The sequence below is a fragment of the Girardinichthys multiradiatus genome, chromosome 20, assembly GCF_021462225.1.
Source record: "Girardinichthys multiradiatus isolate DD_20200921_A chromosome 20, DD_fGirMul_XY1, whole genome shotgun sequence".
NCBI lineage: Eukaryota > Metazoa > Chordata > Actinopteri > Cyprinodontiformes > Goodeidae > Girardinichthys > Girardinichthys multiradiatus.
Window position 1 is genome coordinate 5,362,521 of NC_061812.1, and position 19,085 is coordinate 5,381,605.

The 19,085-nt window shown below is 41.0% G+C and overlaps 2 protein-coding genes across 7 annotated transcripts in view; one reads left to right on the forward strand and one right to left on the reverse strand.

Annotated features, from left to right (window-relative positions):
• The window catches only part of chd6 (chromodomain helicase DNA binding protein 6), a 93,315-nt gene extending 85,868 nt beyond the window's left edge, over positions 1–7,447 (forward strand). For all 5 annotated transcript variants that reach the window (XM_047347815.1, XM_047347819.1, XM_047347820.1 and 2 more), the window contains 2 exons: positions 497–601; positions 696–7,447. In XM_047347815.1, coding sequence (XP_047203771.1) covers positions 497–601; positions 696–1,880 — 1,290 coding nt within the window. In that variant the 3' untranslated portion in view covers positions 1,881–7,447. The remainder of the gene's footprint in view (positions 1–496; positions 602–695) is intronic.
• A 671-nt stretch (positions 7,448–8,118) lies between these two features.
• Positions 8,119–19,085, reverse strand: part of rspo4 (R-spondin 4) — a 51,706-nt gene continuing 40,739 nt past the window's right edge. The window contains exon 5 of one of the 2 annotated variants that reach the window (XM_047347821.1): positions 8,119–9,531. In XM_047347821.1, coding sequence (XP_047203777.1) covers positions 9,359–9,531 — 173 coding nt within the window. In that variant the 3' untranslated portion in view covers positions 8,119–9,358. Of the gene's footprint in view, positions 9,536–19,085 lie in introns of both variants that reach the window. The other variant, XM_047347822.1, reaches the window with a different exon arrangement.

Below are 19,085 nucleotides of genomic sequence, written 5' to 3' on the forward strand. Positions count from 1 at the left end.
GATCAATACTCCAAATCTCTGCTGGAAGACATGGAGCCAACTGATGGAGTGGCCCTGTTAGGGCTTGGCGCTGTGTCAGTGCCCTTGGCAAACGTTTATTTCCACTGATGGCAGCATTAAGGCTGAAAAGTCCAGCAGAGGTTTGTCCATGCGTTTTTTCAACCAGGACAACGGAAAACGACATTTTATTTAGACACTTTCTAAAGAGGAGGTGGAGGTTTGAGGAAGAAGAGTGTACAGCTGCTGGACTCGCCCTTCCTCGGTTGGAGAATGACAAATGTTGCCACATTTTTAGTTTCTAGATTCTGTTAGCAGGAAGAATGAGACAAAATACAACCAGGTGGTAATCCTTGAGGCGAGAGCGCACTTTTAATGGAACTTTGTAACACGTCAGACATTTTTTGGTCTTTATGCTGTTTGTAGTAAAAGTAAAAAGAAAAACAGGAATCATCCGTTTTCAGTTTCATGTGTTTATTGTTTCCTCTCTGTCCTGCAGCTTGGTGGTGCCATGGCTCCGGCTATAAAGGAGCTTTCCAGGTGGCTTGATGCCAACTCGGAGTACTTTGTTGCCCCAGACTGGGCCGAGGTGGTCAAACACTCTGTGAGCCTCATGAATTCTTTTACTGATGCATATATTTACAGCTCTTAGTCCCAGTAACTGTAACTCCACTCATTGTGTTGCTCTCCTGCTCCAGGGTTTCCTTCCTGAGGGAAAGTTCTCTCGTATACTGACGGAACCAGTCAACAGGGATCCAGGTTCGCGTCGACGTGGACGCCGGCCTCGCAGTGAGATGCCTAAGCCCCTCCTCTCTGTTTCGGATTCCTCTTCCACCGGCCTCGGCCCCCCGCTCTACATGAACGGCGGCTTAATCGGCAGCATGGACTCCATAGTGACCTTGCAGAACCTTCGTGGTGCAATTCCCGGAATACCTATCTCTGGGATCATGGCTGCAGGATTCCCACATGGATTCCCTGCAGCTGTGTCTGCAGGAAGCGCCGGATCGTCGGCTGAAGATGCAAAGAACGGTTTGAGCATGTTACCCATGATGCTGCACGGCATCCCGCACCCTCACAGTGCTGCGATCCCTCATCATGCCCTGTTCAGCGTCGGCACAATGATGGCACACGCTCCACCTCCCCCTCACCCCAGTTCCTCCTCCGCCTCACCCTCTTCCTCAGCTTCTGCATCTGCTGTGAATGTCACCACGACGACCGCAGCATCTGAGGAGGCCAGTCCGTCCTCCACGACCACAGCAGATCGAGAGAGCATCTCCTGTTCTGCGCCAGGCGGCGACAAGGAGACAGCAGCAACAGATGGCGCCAAACGACCCATGGCGGGGGAGGCGGCAGCTGTCATCACCTCCACCAGCAGAGTCCATCTCGGGGCCGCCGGGAACCATCACACCTTTAACCCCTTCCTGATCCCGGGCATGTCCCACGGCCTGCTGTACCCGCACATGTTCCTCCCTCACGGCAGCATCATGACGCTGCCAGCCGTGCCTCCGGGCGGCGCCGCCGACGGCTCGCCAGGCAGTCCCAAGAGGAGAAGGAAAAGGTTGCGGGAGGATGAGGAGAGGGAGAAAGGGAAGGTGGCAGCTGGAGGTGAGGAGGAAAGAGAAAGTACAGTTACAGCCAGCGCTGGCTCACAACCTGCCGCCTCCTCAATCATTCCCTTTGTCTTCGCTTCTGAGCTGGGGACCGCTCCAACCGAGGAGAACCAGGTCGGGTGGGGAATCGCAGAGGATGGGTCTTCAGAATGCCAGGAACCGGACTCCAATAACCACAATGAAAAAGCTGCAGCCGAGGAGAAGGAGGAAGGGTCGGAGGAGACGGGAGACGAGGTGGACAAAAAGAACAGTGAGGAGCGAGAGGTGGAGTAGAGGCTAAGAAGCACCTCCTTTCCTCTCCTCCCGTCTCCTCCGATGCTGCTCTCTCCTCAGCTGTGCAGCAGTGTAAAGTTTGTGCCGAGTCTGTAAGTCAACGTCCATGTAAAGACTTTTATTATGATGATAATGATGATTAAATTCAACTTGCTCATGTTTATATACCAGAAACCCCGCCCACCCTCTCCACTCCACTGTAAACAAAAAGAAAACGAGTAGAGTTAAATAATCTCGTTCTGCATCAAAACGGATTCAGGAGCGTCGAGTCTGAAAGCATGAGGAATGACTGAGTGATCCGAAGAGCAAAGAAAGGGAGCGGCTTTGGTGGTCCTGATGCCGTTTCAAGCTCAAAGTGATCCGAAATGGTTGCTGCGCTCTCCTGTAATTCCTTTACAACTTGTGCAATACTTCGAAAAAAACTGCCATCTGAATTCATCTGGAATAAATTCACTTCCAGATTCATCGAAACAATTTCACTGCAGAAAAAGGAAGAATGAACTTCTTCTGAATACCCTAATCCTGAGTTTTTCAATCAAAAGCAAATTTTTGTGAATTTAAAAGTGCAGCCAAAGCAAATTAAAACTGATTTTCCTCTCAGTTTTATAGCTACCAGATATAATAGAATGCGACATAACACTAAAAGTCTGCCCCTTAAATTTAATGATGTTGTTTTGGACGCCGTCTTACTTATTAATTATTAATTTGATCATTTTTAATGGTCCACTGCTGCCGTAACTCCTGCCTTCAACTATAAGGAGAAGAGAGCAGGATGGAACGAGCATGAAAGGCTGAGCAGAGCGCAGGTTAACTCCTGCTTTTTCATTTTTCACCAAAAGCAAAGAACAATCATCGGATTTGTTTTGGATCACATAGTTCTTCAACTCAGCCACAGACTTCTTTCTCCCCTTAAAGCAGTCCAGTCCAATCAGTTCGGCCAGCAGGGGGCAGCAGGAGGCAGTTTTAGACGTGTCAATAGGTTGGGTTTTTCTCCTGAAATCATTGGGAAAAGTGCAACATGACTTGAATCATGATCTGCAGCTCTGAGTTGAGATTTTAGAAAAAGAAGAGAGGATGAAACAGATAAAAGGATGACTGAGCGCCTCGCTGTTTCCTCAGATAGCGGTTCACACATGTAATATTTCATCTGTAAATCTATCGCTGTACATTGCTGTCTTTTTTTAAGTGCTCCATGTATTTCTTTCCTCTTGTTTCCACCGAGGGGGTGGAATCAAACGGACTGTACTGTACATTAAAAGGATGCAAGTTGCTGGTTTTGCTCTGATTTTCACAACTGGGTGGAAACATTTCTGTCGACGGTGTTCCATATGAATCACGTTCATGTTCTTTGGTTTTCATCCTGTGAAACCTGGATCGTTTTCCGTTATGGCGTGTGAGCGTGTGGGATAGGAGAAAGTTTGGATGTGTGCATGCATGCGCACACTTTTTGCCGTGTCTTGTCCTGGAAGGTCACATTTTCTTGTTGAGAAAGAAAATCCATAGTTGTTGCCTTGTCACAGGTCTGTGGCTCCATATAATTTATTATATTTTTCTTTTTTTTGCCAAACTTTCACCAAATTTGACATTCTTCCTCTCAGTTTCATCGTATTCTTCGAAGTAAAAGGCCTTATTTTTAGCTAGTATCTTTTGTATGGATGGTTTGTTACACCTCTCTGTAAGGTGGCGTTTTTGGGTTCGTCTCCTGTCTGCCAGTGAGCACAGCCAACAGTACTGGAAGGTACCACAGATTTTAATTCACCACATTAACTCTTAAAAAGCAATCAGTCGTCCCTGAAAGCACAAGCATTTGCGTATCAGTGCCTCTAAAGTTAGTTAAAACACTTTCCCTGGTGTGGGCATCACTTGCACATTTCGTCCCGTTTCCATAGTGATGTGGGATTTTAATATGAGATGGTTAATGCTGGTAGTGAAAGGGAGGGTGTCTCAGTCTAGCAGATTTTGCACCAACAGATAAGCTATTTTTACACAGATTGACTCAACTCTTCTGTTTTAAGTGGGATTGTGTGGAGTAGTTCTGAGCAGTCAGTATCTTACCTGCAGTAGATGGCAGACAGAGCTTTCTTCTCATGAAGGAGTCTAGGTAACGGCCACATGGCCAAACAACTCAAAGTAAAACATGTTTGTAAGAAGCCAAATTAAAATGTTCTATCATTTATTTCTCTTCGTAAACTTTGCACCACATAGTTTTTATATTCTCAACCAAATAACATCTATGTTGCTAAGTTTACCGAGCATAAATGTATAAGCCGCCTTGGCCAGTTGTTGTTGTGTCTCTCAGTTCTTTCTTTGTATAAACCTCCTCAAACAGTTATTGTCTTATTTCCCAGGAGATAAAGATCCAGGGTATCTAATTTGACACAAGATAAGGTTTTTAGTATATTCTGTAGTTGCGTTGGAATTAGCTTGTTAGTGGAAGGACGTAGACATTGCTCATTTGAGAAACCAGTAACTAGTAACTGTATGCAAAGCCGTTTACTCTGCAAGTTTTATAACTGAAAAGAAAGTAAAGCGACGAATCAAAGGTCCGATTGTGTGTGGTGGTCCATTTTCAGTTTGCCTGAGTGAAAAGAAAGCTGCTAGAGACAGTGTTATTAAGGGGTTACTAGTACATCTATGCCATTAGTTTATCAGTTTTATCAGGAAATTATGGTTTCAACAGAATAATCAGCTGCAGTAGGTCAAACCCAACTGTTAACAGCTGTTCTCCTTTCACATTAAAAGTAATGTAAACTGAAAGCTCATTCCCTAATAATGATAAACATAGATTATGCCAAGCTGCGTGTGTACCCTGGTTCTGGTATGGTGTGAGAGCCTGCTGCAGGCAGGGTTGTCGAAAGGGTGGGATACGACTACAACAGATACGAGGAGAGCAACGAAGGTTCAGCTTTCTGATTTTCTCTCATCTGTCAGGAAACTGTAGCCAGCATAGCAACAGAGATGATTAATCTACAGGGTTGAACATTTTTACAGCTGCTGTATTCAACCAACCAGGATTTGATCAAAAATGGACCAACCGTGCTAGGCTTTAAATGTCGGTGTTTTCCTTTCTAAAGCCAGACATTTGCGTCAATGAGAGCAGCTTTACTAAGAATTTAACCATAAATTGTGATAACAGGAGAGAATTCTGGAAAAGTCCAGGTTGCAAATAATCAACAGGTGCGTCTCAGTAAATTGAATTATTATTGCAAAGTTCATTTATTTCAGTTTCTTCATCACTAAGTGAAACACATTATTATTAGATCATATTAGCATAAATTAGATTAATTCCACACAGATGGATGTTTTCGAGCCGTTATTTCTGTTAACCATGATTTTCTGCTTCCAGCCAATGAAAACACGGCATTTAAAATCAGGATACATCATATCAATAAAGAAACATTTTATTACAGAAATCTGGGCTTAATTAAAAGTATGTTTAATACCTGCTTAAAGGTTAAAGGGTTCATTTAGTCAGACAAACGAGTCTCATCTGAACATGATCTAATTTACTGACATCTACCTGAGTGACATGATCTATAGAGCTGTAATCAATAGGAACTACGAACATGGATCAATTCAATTTTAATCTCTCAGAACTGAACTTATCAGTAGTTCTTCTTGAGAGTGAACTTGCATCATGCAACATATTAGCCCATCAAGTTCTACCCTAAGATCAAATGTTTACTGCTGGTAAGATACGAACTACTCAGAACTACTCCACACAAGAACGCTTCAAATTGAAAATCGTGCTTCAGGTTAAATTCAGCTCCCGAATTCACAACTTGTTTCGATTCACAACAGCAGTCCGGAAACAAGTTGTGTGGCAGAAAAGGCGCGAGATCAAATTTATCGTGACTGGAAAAGGATAAAGCAGAAAGTCAGACGGATCACTGGATCTCTGTTGGTTTGAAAACATGTAGAGAAAGAAGTGAGAATATAAAAGTTTAGATTTTTAGTTTCCTCATAGCAGTAAAACGTTCCAGATGAGCGATGCAGGTTGGAAGATCTCTGAATATCCTTCGCAGGTTGGCGGTTCAACCTCAAAGCATTCCTTCACTGCTCGATGCCTTGTTGTCGGTTCTGTTTCTATCCTAGCTGAGTGTTTGATTGCGTTTGGTTTTCGTTTCTGTAAACGTAACTCCCGGCGGCTGTGGCTGCGCATCACTTCCTGTCACCTGTTCTCGCGTGAAGACTTGAAACGGACTCGAGTGCGGCCGCGTGCTTTCTTTAACAGTGTTAATTTCTTTCATTGAAGTCACCTCAACATGTAAAACTGATCTGAAATGATGTATTTATTGTACAGTTCTTGTCTTTACATTGTTGTCTCACGACTGATTGATGGCTGTTTTTGTTACTCTGGAACGTCCCTGAAATACAGAAACATTTTGGTTCACATGGAAATTAAACTGATCTGCTTTTCTTTGTTGCCTTCGCCCGCTGATGATCTGATTATAGAAGCAACCACGCTGGAAATATCCAGTCATTATGCTTTGTTTTCTGAAGATTTACAATCCAGTTTGGGATTGGTATGCACTACCAACATTTAGGCCCCAAAATATGCATGTCCAAATATTTTGTTTGAAGATAAAGATGATCCACACCCAGAAGTAGATCCAGTTGTAGAATCGACAACTTGAAGTAAAATATATGATTTAAACAGACAGATTTATGAGAAGGCAGGTGGTGGGTTCTCTCATCCAACCTCCAGCTGCACACAGTGCCCTACTCCAGCTTCCTTCTAGCATCTCTCTGCTGCTCAGTTTTCAGTTTGCTTTTTGAATGTTTGCAGTTTCCAGTGACCCTGACTTGGATATCTGACCCTTACTCTCTTGCTTTGGCTTACAAAGGGATGAAATCTGGGAAATCTCACATTGAGAAACTCCAAAGAAATCAGATGAAAACCTTCAAATATTTGTCTTATTGGGTTTTTCTGTTTCTTCCCTGTAGAACTTCTAATAGTTTGTTTTATAAAGTCGGCGGACAAATGCAAGCATTTTTTGCCTAATCAACAGGACAGACTGAAATGTTTTCCCGATTTGGATTCGTTTTAATCTTCCAGTGTAAATGTTACCCAAGTAAACCCAAGTAGAAATAGTTTTGTCATTTATTGTGCCTGTTTGTTTCTCAGAGGTTGACCTTAAGGCCAGAGATTATAACAAACGGCTCCACCATAACATCTCCACAGTGGCTGCAGTCAGGGGGATAAATACAGTTTCAAATAAAGATTTGGGTTGGAAAAACTGCAGGTTCTGGTGATTTTAAGTGGGAACTTCATCGCCTTCAACCAGTGTGTCTGAATCCACCCACCTCACAGCCAAGTTATGAAAATCTACCGCAATGCTGAGCAAAGTGCAACGTAGCTTCAAAGGTCATAGATGTGGACAAAGTGTCTGATCCTCACGCTGCAAACCCATCATAACTCTCATAAATAAATCACATGGAAGGGGTTTTTATCTTTTTGGTTCTTATTTGTATCTATAGCGCTCTATATTCCCATGTGGACCAATCTGACAAGTCAAAACATGGTATGTGTGATCTTTTATTGTGCAATAAAAGATTACTTTCAAGTTCTCTTTTTCTGTCGTAGATCATTCAATTCATGTGGACAGCCTTTTTCTGCTGCTGCTGTAGTAATTAAAGTTCAGGTTTGGTGATTTTCAGAGTGTTCTAACCTGCAGCTGGGCGTTCTGGTCTCATGAGGAGAAGGACAAAACACAAACTATGCGTTGAAATGGGTAAGATTTGACGATGAAGAACCAGATCCTTTAGGCATGAGTGGAAGTAAAGAAACAGCAACTAATTCTTCAATCTTTACCTATAGGGAATTGCAAAAGCATTCACACCGCTTTAACCCATGTACTACTAAAGTAGGAGGAAAATGGTACACATTTATTTTTTTTAATAGATAAAAAGGAGTGATTGCCCTGGGAAGGATAGTGAGGGGAGCTGAGGAAGCAATTGGAGTTTTGCTATCCTCTGTCCTACAGCTGCAATGAAGCACGCATCATAGAGACTCATCACAAGCTCTCCATTTACTGTTTGAATCAGGCAAAAGATTCTGCAGCATCAAAAACAGAACCAACCGACCAGCTACGCAGCTTCCACCCTCAGCGGGTTGAAGTTCAGAACTGCTGCACCGATTATCTGTTTTTTGGATTTGAAGATCATGGATTGCGGCTTGGTTATACAGTGAAATAAAACTAAATAATTGCTGTAAACAAATAACACCAAACAAATGTTTAGAACATGAGGAGCTTGATTTAATCTGACAGATAAACTCCTGGGATGAAGTTTGTGTCTTTCTGCACATCTGAACTCAGAAAAACGTGTGAAGAAATCTAAAATCCAAACAAACATTTACTGAGTGATAGATCCATGTGGTGCAATCGTTTCCCATTAAAAAGGTGATAAATAAGCAGCGGAAGAAAAGAAAAACAGGTTTTATTCACTTTGGGAAATAAAGAAAGAAAACTTACATCTTGTGTCACGCAAGCTTCACCTGGGCAATATCAGAAAAATCATTTGTCAACTTCATGTTTCCGATCCGAGATTTAGATGCAAACTCTGCAGGAATTCCTTTTAACAGACAAATGAAGAATAAACTGTGAGATAGTTTTGACTAAACATGCAGTGTTTCTTACTCTGTTTACCCTATTTTGAAAAAGTAATACGATGCATCAGAAATCCTCCTTTTTCCTCCAGCTTTGCCCAAACTTGGAGGGAATAAAACAGAAATGTAGATATTAAACAATATCAAATAGTTCCTGGTACTTTAGATGAAACCACATTTTCTTTTTGCCTTCAGAAATAATCTGATACATTTAACTCACCAAAGAACTTGCAGAAATTATTTCTATCCAGATTTAGAAGAGTTTGCTGGACATTCGACAGGAAAATCATCAGAAGGAAATTTTAACCTCAGAAATTAAGAAGTATAACAAATTCAAAATTAGGTTTTTGAAAATTTTAACCCCTCAAAAACACTTCATCTTTTTTAGAGGCTATTTGCACTTTTGCCCATTAATGTTCAGAATTTAAAGGTTCCAAGTTGGACAATAACAGCTGGGAAACCTCCAGAGGTTAAGTTTCCAGTTTGGAAAGTCAGAAGGATCCTCATCAACCCTGACCTAAAAATCAAACATGTCTGCTGTGGGTATAAAATGCAGAGCTTGCTGCAGTACTTCCGCTGGTCTTTAATTCGATGTATAAAATGCAGAGACATACATTGTTTGACTTACGAAAAGCAAATTAAATATAATTTTTGATCAGAGCAGCTCGAGTAGAACATGACTTAACAAATCCTACTTTGGTTTTTGTAAAAGGTTTTCTAAAACAAATACAGGATCATTTATTCACACATTATGGGAATAAACAAAAAAATAGTCTATACAGGAGGTACTTTTTCTCCATTTTTCTGATTTTTATATTGTACAGGCTGCAGGAAAACAAAATGCTCAGCGGGTCACGGGTTTCTGCTGTCAGCAGACCAACATGTGCTCCGACTGCTCATCTGGATCTGGTTCAGGGACCTCCGGGCCCTCTGCTGCTGTCTGCTGTTGCCTTAGGTGAGATGAATGAGCGGCTGCTGGCGAAGAGTTGCAGTCGTTTTCTCTCCTCCTTTCTTCCAAGTCCTCCTTTTTTATTCTGTCTTCTTTCTGACAGGTAAGGAGATAAAACAGCAAAGGGAAAAATTAGAAGTGAAACAAATATTTTTCTCTTCACCGACATTTTTCTTTTGTTTTTATAGTTATCATCTACCCTCGGGTAAACTGTGTTTGGTCTAGCATTATCAGCATTGTTTAGTGACATTCTGAAGTTACTTAAATAAACAATAAATTATTGCATTTGTCCTCATCTCTCAGTTTCTTAAAACACTCACCAGCTTTCCCAAAGACTTTGTGTCAGAGCTACATGATCTGCTTTGAATTAGTTTTCCTGCAATCCTTCTTTTGCGTTAAAATGGATCAGTCTGATCCCCGGAGCAGCTATCAGCAGTCTGTATCTTTCTTCCAGTAAGTTCAGCAAAATCGAAAATGAAAAGCATATTTTTCCAAAACAACTATCTGACAGGGAGATAAGTCGCTGTTTTAAACAAAACGAAGCAAAAAGTAACTGGTTGGTCCCTCATCATCATGCTGTTATCTGGGGCCAGGAGGTGGAGGTAACAGAACTTTTTTCCACTGGTACATATTATGCTCTTCAGTAGGGATTGGCACTTAATCCAATCAGTCAGTCAGTCTCTACCGCTTATTCCATAGTGGGTCACGGGGAAGCTGGTGCCTATCTCCAGCAGTCTATGGGCGAGAGGCGGGGCACACCCTGGACAGGTCGCCAGTCCATCACAGGGCAACACACAAACAACCATGCACACACTCATTCACACACCTAAGGGCAATTTAGAGTGACCAATTAACCTAACAGGCATGTCTTTGGACTGTGGGAGGAAGCCGGAGTACCCGGTGAGAACCCACGCATGCACAGGGAGAACATGCAAACTCCATGCAGAAAGACCCCAGGCTGGGAATTGAACCTAGGACCTTCTTGCTGCAAGGCAACAGTGTTACCAACTTCACCACCATGCAGCCAATTAATCCAATCAATAACCTTTAATTGACGATGTTTGCAAACCCCAGAAACGGACCATATTGTTGGGATAGTTACTTTTACTCCACATCCTATCTGTAAAGTTGACTCCAGGCACCCCATGGAAGTAGCTCAGTTCAGCTGCTTCCATCCAAGATCTTGTTGTTTTGGTCACGATCCAAGGGGATGCTGAGAACCCTGATGGACCTTTGTTCACAACAAGACCGGACCAGAGTCTGCATCGATCCACCTATTCCTCATCCTGCTATTACCATCTCACTCCCTACCGAGGGGTCAGCAGTCTTTGGCCAAGAGGTGAGGTACACCCTGGTGTACAGTTGACTGAATTATCGTTTTAAATAATTATGATGTAAATCCTGCTAAAATTATTTTGATTATTAATCCCCCCCCCCCCCCCCCCCATAATAAAGCAGCCTAACCACAGACGGGATCAGGTCCTGCTTAGCTATCTCCATGGGAAACAATAATACCACCCTGGTTTATGGTTACTGGGGGGCGCGATCTTGTGTTAACACACACCTTCAGAAAGTTTGGACTTTAAGTTGGAAATGTCCTTTTAACCCTTCCCTGATTGATTGGCAGCAGCTGTTGCCTTACCAAGACCATTGCTGATGTCTTTCTGTCTTGGCTTTGTATGGCCATACGCCCGTAAGCTTCAGAGCGGCAAACTGACAAAACTCCTGCTATTATTGACTATTCACACTGAAGATAAAGATCCCTTGCATTTAGTTAGCGGCACCTTAATGTTATGTTTCCCTCATAAACTGTATGAAAACAGAAAGGGTGGTATTATTGTTTCCCATGGAGATAGCTAAGCTTTGTTGGCATCGTATCTGACCCAGATTAGGACCTGAGAACTGAACATCAATTATTTCCCAAATAATAATAACAGAATTTAACACATAAAATTATAACAAGAATATTATATTATCCTCTAAAATTGCCCTAGTAAAAATAAAGGTCAAATCTTATGGTAAATGTTTTTCTCCAACTCTTCAAATGTTAGGAAGAAAACATGTTTTGGGCTTTGTTGATGTATCCCAGGTGTGTTCTAGCCTCAGATTGTGGTCCAGGGACGTTTTTGGGAGGATTTTTGGGAACTCATCCATTATTTGATGGAGGAGCCTCCAGATCGAGTGTCAACAAAATGATTTCGGTGATGTATTGTTGCTTTGATGGAAATCTTTTGGCTGCACCTTTTAAGAGGCAGCTTTTAACGCTCTGCATCAACCTCCAGTGCACCGTGAGGTTACCCGGGGACTCAAGATCTAACTGCAGGGGTCTGACCTTCTTACATATTTTTATCAGAATTTCCCATACATCATAACTCAGGGTGAATGCATGCATCTCATGTGTAATGAGTTGGGTTGGACATTGGAAGGGCTACAGTTTAAAAAGAATCAGATTTGAATGACTGTAGATCACTTTCTGTGGAGAACAACCCTGATGTTTTTTTTCCTCTTTAAAAATAAGAACAACATGTCATGTTTAACTTCCTTTAAGGTAGGACCAAGGTTTTGCTTTTAGTGACGCATTATGGGATTCAGAAACAATTTTGTTTCTTGTTTTAAACTTTCCTTCTCAAATAAAAAACTCATGGATTCCCACCCTTGCAGCATTAAAGAAGAAAATGTCAGCGGTCAGAAATCGATGGTGATGATGAGTTTATCCAACCAGATAGCATCAGTGTTTACGTCCAACCATCTCTTTTCAACTCTCGGACACAAAATCCATTCCCGTCTTCTCTCCTTAATGTCTCATCTCTCCCTGACGTCTTTGTGCTCCGAATCTGTCCCTCGTTGCAGTTGCTGGGCCAATTGTTTGTATTTTATACGGTACACTGATGACGAATTAAGAGCCTTTGTGGGTTATTTTAGTCTGTGTTTACATTCTGAGTAAGCTGTTCTGTACAGTTAGAATATCTTGAGTCATCTTCCTGTACCTGCGTTCTTGTGCTTTCTTGGGTTAATGACTCACCTGGCTCACTTTATGCAACCAGAAAGTTTACGTGGATGTAAATCTGACAGAGACTATATTAAACAGGTTCTTCCAGTGGTTACTGCTACTGGCAACCTGAGCTCCAAGCCCAAGAGATTTCAGGCAGCGCTGGAAAATAGACCATGCAAAATAATGACACAATGTTCACTTAGGGGTGTACTCCCTTTTTTTGCCAGTGGTTTAGACATTAATAGCTTTGTTTTGAGTTATTTTAAAGGAGACAGCAAATTTACACTGTTATACAAGCTGTACACTGACTGCTTTACACTTAATAAAAGTGTCATATCTTACAGATATAAAACATATAATGAAATACACACATCCATGCAGAACATTTCAACACATTACTATAACATAGCAACAATTCATGGTTGGACATTGTTGGATAGCAAGAGCTGAATCGACTGTTACCCGTGCCACAATATGAATTCTGCACCTAGTAAATATTGCAGCCAGCTGACCAGCAATGTACTAGAGGGAGAGTGATGCTTAACTCTAAGCTCTTTACAGAGGTAAAACACCTGGCACTTGGTTAACATTATTTCTAGGGTTAGAATTACTGAAACATACTAGTTGTTTTGAAAGTTTTGCTTTTTAAATCCGTTGTATACCTTGATACCTGTAACCGGGCCATGCCTAGTTTGGACCCCAGACTTGTAAAATAGCGATGCTATCTCATGTGTTTTTGACACCAACACATCCAAAGGAAGAACATCCTGAGTGTGTCTAAAACAGAGCTGGAACAACGAGATATTCCCAAAGTTCATGTTTCTATGTCCATTTCTTAACTTCTCAGTTTGAAGTTTAATCAAATCACATTGAGCACAAAGTGAGTCTGAGGTGTGGAGAAACTGATAAAAACAGCTTTATTGTTGCTGCAGAAAGTGACAATGAGAATGTGTGAAGAATTTTTTAACAATCTCCACTTTGGAAAGTATTTTCTCTCCGGAAATCTGAAAAAACATGTGTGAACAAGAGCTGTGAACGTAGCAGAATGGGTCTGTTTTGCAAACTCTTTGTGTTGAGATGAATGAAAAGATTAAGCTCTTTGTAAGACTGTAGCCCAACAAAGCAGTAATGCTTCCTGTTGCAACTGTTGTTTTGACCAGAATATGTCCCTAAATTCCCGCATGAATCACTTACTGAGCTTCACTTACTGTTTCTACCACCACTTCCCCTGAAAAATATCTTTCTTCTCTGGAGCTGCACATGTCCGACCTGCTGTTAAACCAGTTAACCTGCCCTGAATTCGGAATTTCTTTGGGTTTCTCTGTTGGCAAAATGCAGTCAGATAATCTTTTGTTAAACTGCAACCATACATACAGAGGCAAGAAATACAGAGAGCTGTCGTCGTCATCATCTAGGAAAGGTCTGAGTTTTAATCAAGTTTTAGTCTTTACATCATGTTAGGCAACATGGAAAATCAATCCAAAACGCTTGGAAGAGCAACAGCAATATCTGCTCATTTCATACAAACAGATAAAAATTGTTGTTTATCGCAATTTGTTGCAGTCAGAGAGCATAAATACCATAAGCGGTTAGAGAGATAACCCAAGCTGACCTTTTAAATCCAGATTATATCCAAGCAAGAGCCCAAAAGGACAAGAACTTAGTAAACAAGGAAAAAAAGTACGAGGATTTTCCAAAAAATGGCGGCGTTATCCTCTCAATCCGTTTGACTCCCTGCAACAGAGTCATACTCAGAACCACATGTTGCGGTGGAAGAGAGGAAAAGCACAGAACTGTACACAGATGATAAATCAACATGTAGTTTTAAATGGTATGGAGCCATGCGGGCGCCTACAGGAACAGAGGAACCAACTGTTGGGTCCCGCTGATAAGAACATGATCCAATGCTCGGGGTACTGCCAGGACGAAACATCAGGAAACAAAACCTTAATGAAGGGGCTCATACATCTTTCTGTTAATATAGTGAAAGCGTAATAATATATAACAAAAGTGGGTTGAGACGCTGCATGGTTCACTTGTTTGTGCAGGTTTGAACTCAGGTTGGTCTTTTTTCTTTTTTGTCGAATGAGGAAAATAAAGTTGCCTGAATCATAAAACTAATATCCTAAAACCTTTTTTACTCCACACTATATTGATGAGAGGCCCCCATCTTTGTCTGTTCCTATTACCCGGCTCTGGTCCAAAAAACCCACCACAGAGCCATTTTCTATCTGCCAGCTCCAACATACAACCAAATTCTTCACATAAGGATCTAAGTTTGAAGTGGAGAATGAGCCATACATTATCAAATAACAAGAGCTGGGTCATGATTAGCCCCGTTTGTTCTACGAAATGTAGCTCTGCTCTGATTCCAAGTCTTTTAATGCATCCCACAGAAAGGCAATATGGTTTTCAGCACGGCAGTAAGATCTACTGTGATGTATGGTCTGATGGCACTAAGACAAGATGGAGATGGAGCTGGAGAGAAACAAATGTTTCCATTACATTTTTGCATATTCATTTACTGGCATCTCTGTATTATGTATAAAAACCCTAGGAATAAATTCACCTTTAATTGGAGTATTATTATCTGACACGGCAAGAAAATTTGGAAAATTCTAACCTCCACTTTTATTCAGCAGAGAAAATAAAAATTATACTTTAGGAAATATAAATATATGTTTTCACAAAATCTCCAGTGACACAATTACTGGCAGCCCTAAGGATTCATTTAAAATATAGGTAACTGAAGCATTTCTGTAAATAAGACTTTAGGTAAAGTTCATCAGAGTTTCTCTGAACTTTTAGTTTATGACTTCCTGTTTTAATGGCATGACCCCTGTGTGTGACACAGGGGTCAGTTTCTTAGAGCCACTTGCTCTTCGGCTGGATGAGGACTCAAGATTATCTTCCACTCAGCGTCAAGATGTTAAGGGAAGTAAAAGGATCTCCAAAACTTAAAGGCTCCAGCAAAGAGGAGCATCTTGGGGTCACCAAGTATCCATAACAAGCATTAGTCACTATCTATAAACGTACTGGTTGTTTATAAAGCATGGCATTACAAAGGCTTTTCTGTCCTGACATTATAAATGTAAACGAGGAGGAGCTAAACTCTACTGGGATATCACCTGGAACATTATGCTGGTCACACTGGACTAAAACTGAGCTTTTCTGCAAAAAACACCTCACCCTGGGAACCTGGTTGGAGTACATGGTTCATAAACTCCACAAAATATTTGTATGCAAAACGTTGCCTGGGTTTTCATTGGGTCTGTGTCAAGGATAATGATCCAAAACATATAGAAAAGCAATACAGAAATGGTTCCATAGACACAAACTTTCTCCTTGATTTAGGTCAGTTCCCAGACCTAAAGCCTGGTGGGAAGAGCTGAAGAGATGAGAACCTCAGAGATGTTTAAATAATTTGATGCAAGTGGAAAACAGAACAATCATGTTTCGGCTTCACATCTGTGCCGACTTCAGTTTATCTTTAATCTTGATATATCTTAATATGTAAGTTCTTACAAAACATATGTCCTCCCTTACAAGAGCTGAAGCAATGCTATACTGAAGTTAGCAGGAAAGTAACAAAACAAATGGCTCTTTACGGGTTAACAGCAACCTCAGCTTCATCCTGATCAAAATCAGCAAGCAGCTGTGGTCTATAACAAATGTCCAAGTTCTTGACAAGTTGATGAATACGATATAAAAGTAAATTCAAACTAAACTGAGTCAGTCACGCAAGCACGAAACCTCAATCCGAACAAAAACGCACTTTTCTCATCTCTGTCCACAATGTTTAATGCTGTCCCTAAAAGACAGAAGAAGAAAAAGTCTCATCGCTTGCTTTCTTTACTCAGACACACCTCTAAGTTACATTAAAGATGTTCGTGAAGCGAAAGTGAGGGCAGAAAGAACAAATGTGAAGTGAACTCATTTTGTAATCAGTACCTGTTGTCTGGGACTTAGCTGTGCCCGAGGTTCTGTCTGCACGGTGAACATGAACGTAATGCATATTGCTTGTGTTGGGTAACACTGTAATTTTATCCCTGATCCTTCTGTTTCTGAATAAGAGGGACACTGGGTTCTGAACTCTAAAGTAGCTGCATCTGAGAGCCTCTAATCTTAAATAACTCCCCTTCAATCAAGGGGGATTTGTCTGAATGTACGTTAGCTCTCGGCACCGTAATCCAGTCTGAAATATCAAAGTAACAAAGAAAAGGCAAGCTGAATTATAAAGGTCAATCTGTAATACTTCAAAAAAGTACATCAGCTAAAAGATATATATATTGTGGAGGCATAAAGCAGTGTTTGAATAGATTAAAAGTGTTATTTAAGATTTTGTGCGACCCTGAACCAGGATAAATGCGATGCAGAACAATAAAGTTGTAAAGAACCAATCTAAAGAGACTACAAAATGTTGCAGGAAGACCAAGGACAGAGACTGAACTACACTGTTTTTCTGCTGGGAATTTTACTGATGTTTTTCTATTTTCTGTTATAACTTCAAGTTTGTCTTTATGTCGTTTTAATGTTCTGAATTGTTTCAAGCTGTTTATGCTCTCTGATAGAATGGGAGCATCCATTCTAGTGATATTCAGCTCCAGAGTTTCAACATGGTCAATGTTTTCTGTTACAAATATTGTGGTGAATAGGAATGATGAACCAGGACCTGATTAGTATGAAAGGTCCTTAAAATAGATGATAATGATACATTTTAGATTCAAAACAGAGATCTCTCGTTCAGATTGGCCGAGAATGAGATTTCTCTATGGCCTCCGGACGTTTTCCCTCGCCTTTTAGGACGGGTGGGTTTTTCGACTGGTGTGCCCTAAGCCGACCTGAAGGTTCCCTTCATCGATACGTAAGCTTGGGAGTTTGACTGACATAGATGTTTCCATGGGTGAGTTGATGAGATGTGTTCCTGAAGGAGACTTTTGGGAAGAGCGGCAGAGTAGCCGGATTTGGTCTAATTAGTGAATAGGTTTAGTTTATCATAGTCTAACACAGTTAAAATAATGTGCGCATAGGAACTTTAAATAGGATCTTAATTAATTAGTTGAACCCTAAATTTCAGACCTTAACAAGAACAATCATTTAGGGTTGCTTATTAATTTTGTACATAAAGTATCTTCACTACCTTACATAATCGTTCATATTTTTATTTATTTAATCACTTAACTACATCACATATATTCACAGGATATTTACAATATGAATGTAAGACCTCTCTCAGCTGTTAATTAGCTTAAAAACCTAATTAAGGGGGGAATATGTGGAGGCATAAAGCTGTGTTTGAATAGATTAAAAGTGTTATTATTGTGTTTACCATTATAAGATGAATTCTTTCTTCTGTGCATAAGGAAATAGGCCTGTCTGGAAACAGATTACATCAGGGAAAAGTTCTTGACGAGAGGAAAAGACTAATGGGTTTGTTATTGCAGGAAATCTTGTGATGCCTTGACTCTGCCAGGTCAACGTGACATTAGAAGTTCATCAGAACATCAGATTGGCCTATGTGACAGTTTATAACAACATTCTCATTACTCATCTCAATGCAAAACTTCTAATGTCACGTTGACCTGGCAGAGTCAAGGCATCACAAGATTTCCTGCAATAACAAACCCATTAGTCTTTTCCTCTCGTCAAGAACTTTTCCCTGATGTAATCTGTTTCCAGACAGGCCTATTTCCTTATGCACAGAAGAAAGAATTCATCTTATAATGGTAAACACAATAATAACACTTTTAATCTATTCAAACACAGCTTAATGCCTCCACAATATATATATATATATATATATATATATATATACTCATCAAACTCCAGTCCTTTCAGGACCCAGATATTTTCCAGACTATTACTCGGTTCTGTTCTACAGGTTTGGAATAATTGAAGGAAATTTCAGACCTAGCCGTCTGAAGCGCCTGTATTACTGAACACATTGAACATCTGGTCCCAGTTGCAGACAACTGGCCTAGGAAACATGACCCAGACTGGCCCATTACCACTGATGGATTTACAGGGTCTGTTAAAGGTACTGACCATTTGGTTTAGCTCTGAATTTTATCCATAACTCTACTATAATATAAGAGCTGCAGGTGTGTTGCAACTGTGTGGGTTTTCACAGCTTTTGCTACTTTGCCCCATATTGGATAAGTAATAGGATAAATAAACCAATAATAGTAAGACATTTGAACTGTTACAAACATGTGATGCATTCAGTGGGTCTGTTACAGCTTACAACACTATCAGGTTGTCATTGTCTACACCCACTTGACCTTGCAGGTATGGAGGGGGGCTGGTGCCAGTCTCCAGCGGTCATTGGCCAACAGGCAGGATCCAGGTTAAAAGCCTTTCACAGGGTAACCCGGAAACACAAACACACTCATACCTAAACACAATTTAGAGATACCAATAGCATAACAGTTATGTTCTTGGACTCTGGGAGGAAGCCAGAGTACCAGGAGAGAACCCATGCATGCACAGGGAGAACATGCAAACTCCATGCAGGAAGGACCCAGGCCAGGATTTGAACCCCGGACCATCTTGCTGCAAGGCAACAGTGCTACCAACTGCTCCATCCTCAATAAAAAGCACTTTCAACACATATGAATTTGTTTTTGTCTATATCAATTTGTCCACTGAAGCCCC